The sequence below is a fragment of the Ammospiza caudacuta genome, chromosome 1 (assembly GCF_027887145.1).
Source record: "Ammospiza caudacuta isolate bAmmCau1 chromosome 1, bAmmCau1.pri, whole genome shotgun sequence".
Lineage (NCBI taxonomy): Eukaryota > Metazoa > Chordata > Aves > Passeriformes > Passerellidae > Ammospiza > Ammospiza caudacuta.
Genome location: NC_080593.1, coordinates 91,906,493 through 91,914,623, shown reverse-complemented (window position 1 = coordinate 91,914,623; position 8,131 = coordinate 91,906,493). Strand labels below are relative to the sequence as shown.

Sequence of the window (8,131 nt, the reverse complement as noted above, 5' to 3'; positions counted from 1 at the left end):
CCAACAAATCTCTAAGCCATAGTTTACGCAGTCTGCTCTTTGATTGATGTGATCTTGAAGCTAAATCAAGATCAATATTCTGATCTCTGACGAGAATTTTATTAATATTTTATTTGAAAATCTCATCTTGTTTCCGACAAGTCCTGGTTTGAGGTTGGTTTAGTTTGGATAGGGCGTCACCGCATTATTTCTTAATGACTTTCCCAGCTGCTTCTTTCCATTTTCCACCATCAACAACCATCTGGTATCTTATTAGCACCTCAATGCTCATTTAGTGTTCTCATTTAGGAGGAAAAAAAGAGAAATAAACACTCAAAATATTACACATTTCAACGGACTGTCTTTTTAAGATTAATGCCTTTATAAAACGATAGCTCCTGTCTCTCAGTCTATTTTCAACCAGCAGATCGGAATTGCAAAACTTTCTTCTGAGATTTCTAAGATGTGCAAGAGCTGCCTTTTTTTTCTTCTTCTTCTTTTTTTCTACTAAGATTGTATTTAATCTCACAGGAAAATATCTTTCATCGTTATATTTCCTCCGTGTTTATTCAAAGTGCATATCACTACAAATAATTCTTTTTCCTAAACTATGATTTTTATTTTTTTTTTTAATCTTGGGTGAGAATATATACCAAAGAAATAAAGCTCTTGATCCAACTTAGCAGCCAGTTTGGACAGCAAAGTTTTACACTAGGGAACTGTGAGAAAACTTTCCCTTTCAGTTTCAAGAAAGTATTTTGTAGCGTAAGTGGAAGTCAGGTCCATTCATGTCTGGAAAATGGATACTATAGAACACATCTGAATCATCACAAATGAAAAAATAACTTTAATATTACTGAGGACATCTTCACTCAACTTTGTAAATTTGCGTGTATAAAAAAGGAAGCTCGCAGCTTGTTTTTGGCAAAATAGCTTGGATTTGCTACTTGAAGTTTCAGTTACCCAAAGGAGGAAACTTGATGTTTTAAAAAAACTAATTATAAATGTTTGAATAGATTTGTAATATATGTATAAGATCTGTAGCAACAGAATACATACCTGAAGAGAGCTCATAATTTCATTTAGTTTATTAGACAAAAATATATGATTTAGACAAGTCTTGCTGACGTGTTATTTACAATCTGAAATCACTCTATATACAGAAAAAAGAAAACCACAAACACATGGGAAACATTTACCAAACAAATAATCCAAGAATGGTTAGAATAACACGATCTGAAATGGTACAATGAGGAAGGGGATCCATCTACAGATTTGTGTAATGCTTTTATGGATTTGCACCACCTTATTGCAAAAAGAGATTGATGGGAGTCGTTTATACCGTTTCCTTTTTTTTCACTCTCTCTGTCCTTAATACCAGTCTCTGTAATATTTTTTCACCAAATCATTTAATCAAGCAGAAGGGAGAGCTGTTAAAATTCTCGGTGTTCCCTCTTGCTGAGCCAAAGAGCTGCAGGGGGGGGGAAGGGAGAAGGAAAAAAAAAAAAGTAACAATCTTTCAGAAAAAAAGTATCTTTTTTTTTTTTCAATTGTGCATCTACTTCTATAGCATCTGAGTAATAGATAATTGCACAAAAATCATTGTCTGTGGTTGTCTGTAGTGTAATTAACGCAAGATCTTTGAGATCTGTTAGGTTTTAGAAAAGTTACAGTCTGGCTATGTACAATTGCAATTTAGTCTAAGTTTGAAAAGATTGGAGCAACTCCTGTGCTGTTCCCATTGTCGGTATGTATTATTATGGTGATGATTAGGTGCTATAATTAGTCTTTATTATTGAAACACTCTGTTTCACATAAGTAACATTCCTACAGTGAAAACAAACAAACAAACTCACTTGTCACGGACAGGCTGGAAGGGCGATTTTAGCGGCTGGGGTGGGGAGTCAGTTCTTGGTACATTTTCTCTTTCTAGAAGGAGACAAAAAAATAAAAAAAAAGAAACAAAACAAAAAAAAAAAAAGAAAAAAAAGCCAAACAAAAACAGGAGAACCATTTTAGAATAACAGCAGTAAGAACCTGGACACTGCAGAGAACACACTCCCCTCTCACCCTCCTGTTCAGATGTGAACAGATACGTGTGTGTGTGTACAGCGCTATACCCTACTTTCAGTATTTAAGTCTGCAGGCTTTTCTTGACACACTTCTTACTGTTATTGAAGTTATTGGGAGATGAGGGTCACAAAAGAGGGAAGGAAACCTCAAACTTATACATTTCACTGCGCTCTTCCTGAATTTTCATCTTACTTGATGGGTGTATAGGGTGAGAATGTAATAGGCCATGTGAAATGTGCTTAATGTATGTGACCAACACGCTGGGTGGAGGGCTGGAAATCAAGGCTAGAGTAAACTGTAGCTCCATTAAAAGCAATCAGTTACACCAGTGTGACACCATTCCTCAAGGAGAAGTTCACGTGCACGTCTTGGGGGTGGAGGGAGAGGTGAAAGCCTGATACATTAATTACCTATGTGTTTGGGACTGGTCCTCTCTGAAGGTTTGTCGCTGCTTAGTGCTCCCAGGGTTGCTGTTAAAACAGAAGATTGTTGCTGGGCCTGGAGGTGGTGATTGTGATGAGCAGCATGGTGGTGATTTACTCCCAAAAAGGACCTCACGTTTAGAAGGGAACTCTGAGTGAGGAAAGCCCCATTTGTCCAGTTGTGAAATTTGCCAATCTGGCATGTGTAGAGTCCATGGCTAGGGAGAAAAGCGGGGTGCTGAATCTGAGGAGAAGTGTGGTTAACCTGGGGAGGAGGGGGCGGAGGAGGAGAAGATTTCAGGGCACCATCAGGACTCGTTGCTGTCTCTGCCAAAGACCAAATCTTGGGTTTGCTGTGAGATGGCATCTGTAAATTGTTCGGTCCCCCAGGACTGATGATTCTCGTGCTATTGTCAGAGGCCTCCTTCACCATGGCCAGCGTGTCTTTGGGTTTCAGCCCTTCAGACCCTGACAGTGCCAAATCCTTCTCCTTTTCCAAGTGCTCCTCTTCGCTGCTTTGTCTCAGGAGCTCAGGCTTCTCCTCCTCTTCCTCATTGCTCTGCTCCCCATCATTCTCATCGATTTTATCTATATCTATGCTCTCCAGGTCAATTTCCTCATCATCTTCATTCTTCTCGGGGTCCCCCTCATTGTCACTCCCGAAGAGATTTGCATCTTCTTGGTCCTTACTCCTGGAGCCCCAGGTCACCTTGTTCTCCTTCTTGAGCCGCCGGCGGGCGTTGGCGAACCAGGTGGAGACCTGGGTGAGGGTCATCTTGGTGATGATGGCCAGCATGATCTTCTCGCCCTTGGTGGGGTAGGGGTTCTTGCGGTGCTCGTTGAGCCAGGCCTTGAGGGTGCTGGTGCTCTCCCGGGTGGCATTCTTGGGCCGCCCCGGGTCCCCGTATTGGAATTGTCCGTAGGGATAATAGGCGGGGGCAGTGTGGGCAGCAAAGGTAGCAGGGTGGACACCCGGATTATCTTTCAGCTCGTACTGGGAGCCCTGCAACACATTCAGACAAGCGGAGAGGAAAAAGCACATCAATTATCTCGTTAGCGTCTCTAACAGACCTGAATAGGCTACTCCGGGAGCAGGAATACGCCTTTCAGCGGTGCAAAGGGTCTTCACAGCCGAATTCGGCCCTGCCCGTTCCACGCTCTTAACATTTAGGTCATACAGAGAGGTGTTCCCAAATGATTCCCCCTTCTTGCAGGGAAAGGAAAAAGAGGTGCTAAGCGGGGCTCTGACAGACATTATGAGTATTTTCTCCGCAAACCAAACCAAACCAGACCAAACGATGGAAACACAACTTTGCCTCCCTCTCAGCAAGAAAATTTACTGTGCCCTTGAAATTATCAGGCACATAAAACAGATACTACACCGCAGTTACCAACTAATGCCCGCACACAGCGCCGCATTTATCTGCAAAGTATCCAGGAGGATGTTAGAAATGCATGCAGACCATTCTTTATTTTTGCTCCTAATGAGATGAGGCTGGGGGGAATGAATGCACAACTTCAGTAGGAAGGGACTTATAATGTGAAAGACTTTGCACACACATGCCAACAGCTCCATCCCCGCTCCCCAAATCATACACCAAGATTCCGGAGTAAAACATTAACTTCTAACTCTTAGAACAGGCTTTAAACTCGGGAATGAAAACTGATCCATGCATTGTAGAATATGGATACGTAGACGCTTTATCTCATAAGTTTTACTTTGATCCGGCCAGAGCAAACACAAGTTGTTTACAAGCGTTTAGAGACGGTGATTTATTTGCAATCAATATTCTTTTTATCATCAGTAGTAAAACACAGCAAGTCAAATTATCCCATCAGGTGTTTTGGTAAATAACATTTTATCTTTCTAGCAACCTCATTAGGCCTCATTATTACCGCAAATTGTCCAGATATTAACCTAATATTTTAGTTCTTAATTTGCAAATGTTCAGAAATTTAGAATTTATTTCGAAATATCACCATCGTGGTTAATCACTGTAATAAAATACCAGGATACTTTGCGAGTAGGAACGGGAACTGTTCCAAAATAGCTAACATTTCAAGCAGTTTTCTTTCTTTATTTCATCTATTACGATCTTGCCTCTTTTTTTGTTTTGTTTTTGTTTTTGTTTTTTTGCCTAGTCCAGGAATACATTCTTCATACTACTATGTCATAATTTATGTCAGCCCTAGAAATCGACCTCTTCAATAATGTTTGTGAAGAAACTAATTAAACTTTGTCAAACAGTTAAGAAGGATCATGTATTTTAATTTCAGAGACACCGCTTATACACAAAGAGTAGCCCGATGTAATTTTTGTAATGTGTTACAGAGTAGGCTTTCTGCACTCCCTTTATTCTGCTGTCTTCTGTTATTGTTGCTGAAATGATATTTTTTGTGTAAACTCTGTTGGGAATTCTTTTGAAGAAGCCACTTGTGAATCACTCATTTCTTCTGTCTCAACTTTATCGCATTTCCAAAATCAAGGTTAAAAAAGGAGTAGGAAATGCATGCTGTTTAGAGTGACCTTACAGGAAATGTTTGCAGTAGAAAAATTATCTGTTTTCAGATGCTGTCCCTTGTTCAACAGCGTATTTTCCTATTTGCCTACATATATTTATTAAGAACCCTAACAAGTTATGCATTGCGTGCATTCAGTTATAAATATTCACACTTTTTCTGTGTCGGGGGAGAGAAAAGAGGGATATTTAGAAAATTAAGTGGAACCTATGCGTAGCGCCGCTGACAATTTTGGTGATACCAGCAACGAAAATGTTTCAATGACACCAGATATAAAACCAGTTAGTTTAAAAAAAAAAAATCACTTTCTAACTATTACGTTTTAAAGAAAATTTCAATTTAATCCCGAAGACAGTCCGGGTGGCGACAATTTCTCTTAGAATGAACGCCGACATACGTTCCTGCCTCGATGCCTATAATGGGATGTAGATGCCCTCTTTCGCTTCATGCAAATCCCATCTATGATACCCGCCATAATCAAAGTATGAAAAGTTCAAGGAACGGAACGGGACATTTTCAAGGCTTGAGGAAAATGCCTTGAAATAAACGGGAGCCCCAGGTACCGACACTTTGGCCTTTCGGACGGAACCTGTTTATTTCTCAGCGGCAAAGAAAAGTACCAAGCGGAAAGAGGAGCGCGCTGGACAGCCCAGTGAAACAGCAGGACCGACAATAACACCCGTCAACAACAACACCAATAACAACAAAGAAAGAAAAGAAAAGAAAAATTGCCGAGTTGCCAGGGAAAGCCGACAATACGGAGGCAGGAGCCCTGCTTAGCTGTTCCACCGCCAAAAAAAACCTCGGAGGAGTTTTGCCCGGCTGGAAAGACGAGGAGGATGGGGGGCTTCGCGGGCAGACGGAGCCCACGACCCCGATCCCCTCTCTCTCCGCAGACCCGACGAGAGCCGCGCTTTCCTCTGCACGGCGGACCCCGCGCCGGGCGTGAGCCGCCACCGCAGCCGCCCCCGCGCTGGGCTCCGCAGCCTCGCCCGCCCCCGGCTCCCCCGGCTCCCCCGGCTCCCCCGGCCTCCGCGGCCGCGCTCGGCGGGCCCGGGCAGGCGCGGGGGGCAGCGCCGTGCTCACTCACCATTTGGGAGAAGAGGCCGAGGTCGGCGGTGTAGGGCAGGAAGGCGCTGTAGTTGGGGGCGCTGTAGGGGCTGGCGTACATGCCCAGCACCGAGGTGACAGCGGCCGAGCCGCTGCCCAGCTCGGCGCCCGCGGGCCGGCCCGAGGCGGCAGCGGCGGCGGCGGCGGCTGCGGCGGCGGCGGCCAGCACCCCGGGCCGGTCGCTCCCGTACACCGCCTGGCTGGCGCTGAGATACTGCGGGTAGCCCAGCTGGGGGAAGGACATCTCCGGGGCGCGGGCACAGAGGCGGCGGCAGCAGCACTGGCGGCAGCAGCAGAAGCGGCAGAGATATAAAAAAAAAAAGAGGAGGGGGGAAGGGGGGGGAGGAATTATACCAAAAAAAAAAAAAAAAAAAAACAAAGGGGGAGGAGGGAGCCTGCTGAAGAGCCGGGGAGGGGAGCGGAACAAACCCGGGCTTCTCTGGATCTCTCTCTCTCTCTTTCTTTTTTCCTCCCCCCCGCTCTTTACTGGAGTCAGGCAGGGCGAGAGAAAAGAAATCGAGCCGATAATTTTCTTTTTTCGTTCTGATTTCTTTCTGTCAGATATATATTGCACCCTAGGTATGGAGGAGGAGGAGGAGGAGTGTGGCAGGATTCAGTGGGGTGTCTTTCCTCAAATCTCGGCTCTTCTGTGCTCCTAAATCCCTTAGATGTGATCTGATCAACAATTGAGCTCCAACTGATGTGTCTGCCCTTAGGTCCTAGGCTGATCTTTCAGATACAATTTGAAGTTGATGTTTTGATTGGCACCCACTTGAGCTGGAAGCGCCGCCCCGCGCCCCCGCCCGCCCCGCCGCCCCCCTCGGCGCAGCACGTGGTGCGAGCCCAGCCCGGGCCGCCGCCGCCGCCGCGCTCGGAGCTGCGTGTGCGTGTGAGTGTGTGTGTGTGAGTGCGGGCGCGCGTGTGTCCGCGCAGCTGCTCTGCTCCGCTCCCAGTGTATTTAATGTTTAGCAATGGGCTCCTTTCAGAAAAGCCCCCACTGCTGTATGACAACCTGTCTACACGATTTTACAGCTGTCCAACATTGGGGTTTTGCTGTTTCGCAGCCTTGGTGTGTCCCCTTTTAACAAAAACAACTGTGTTGCTGGGTTTTTTTTCCACCTTTAACATTGAGTCCCCCTTGTCGTCGTTGGATTCAGGAACAAACGAGAGTGGCCGTGAGAGGAAAAGGGGGCTTTGCAGCCAGGCAACTTGTAACAATTTACCACTACCAAAAAAAAAAAAAAAAAAAAAAAAAAAAAAAGGAAAAAAAGGCAGCTAAATAAATAAATAAATAAATGCGATCTCTCTACAGCAACCCACAAACGCCACTCATACACAAACACATACGCGCAACTTTACTGAAAGTCAAAAGGCTCCTAGCAGTACTTCCCAGAAGAATCTTTAGTGAAAGGAAAGGAAAAAAAAAAAAAGAAAAAGAAAAGAAAGAAAAAGAAAAATAAAAATGGAGGAAAAAAAAAAAAAAGACCCGAAGCGATGCGATCTTCCCTGCCGCCCTTTCTCCTCCTCATGCCCTGCCGACGAATTGACACTCAGGGACAATTATCATAGGCATTGCGACAGTTCTCGGAATACTGGAAATAAATAATCCCGCAAATCAACAACCTCGACATGTATGCCGAGGGGCACAGAGGACCCCCAGCCCTCGCCCCCGAGCGGGGGTGGGGGTTAGGGGGAAACCGAGTGTCTTGTTGGTTGTCAAAACTTCCATCCTCCCGTTTCACTGGGGACCGAGGGCAACACATCGGGGGGAAATAGAAGGAGAGGGACGAGGCGGGGGGACAAAGGGGACACACACACGAAAGGACCAAAACGAGCTCTTGCCATTATGATCATTAACAACAATGATTAGAGGAAGGGATTTTTTTTTTTTTCCTCTCTCCTCTTTCTCCCCTTGGAGAGGGGTGGAAGGTGCAGCGGGAGACAAAGGACTCCTCTGCGAGGGACCGGGCCGCCTTAAGGGAGGCGGGTTGTCACCGCTGTGCCCTGCCTGCGGTGTTGTCCAGTCC

The 8,131-nt window shown here is 45.2% G+C and overlaps 1 protein-coding gene across 1 annotated transcript; it reads right to left on the bottom strand.

Annotated features, from left to right (window-relative positions):
* Positions 1–1,215: 1,215 nt before the first annotated feature.
* IRX1 (iroquois homeobox 1) lies at positions 1,216–7,232 on the bottom strand. Its single transcript, XM_058815604.1, has 5 exons — positions 7,224–7,232; positions 6,085–6,384; positions 2,463–3,477; positions 1,836–1,908; positions 1,216–1,450 (listed from the first exon to the last, which is right to left on the bottom strand). The coding sequence occupies exons 1-5, from the start codon at positions 7,230–7,232 to the stop codon at positions 1,393–1,395; spliced, it is 1,455 nt and encodes a 484-aa protein (XP_058671587.1). The 3' UTR covers positions 1,216–1,392.
* Between the last annotated feature and the right edge of the window lie 899 nt (positions 7,233–8,131).

Excerpts from the sequence above, each read along its gene's own strand:
- IRX1 (XM_058815604.1), bottom strand. Across the intron at positions 1,909-2,462 it reads GACCAGTCCCAAACACATAG|AAAGAGAAAATGTACCAAGA; the intron begins GTAATTAATGTA and ends GTCTCCTTCTAG. Across the intron at positions 1,451-1,835 it reads TTCCAGCCTGTCCGTGACAA|CTCTTTGGCTCAGCAAGAGG; the intron begins GTGAGTTTGTTT and ends CCCCCCCTGCAG.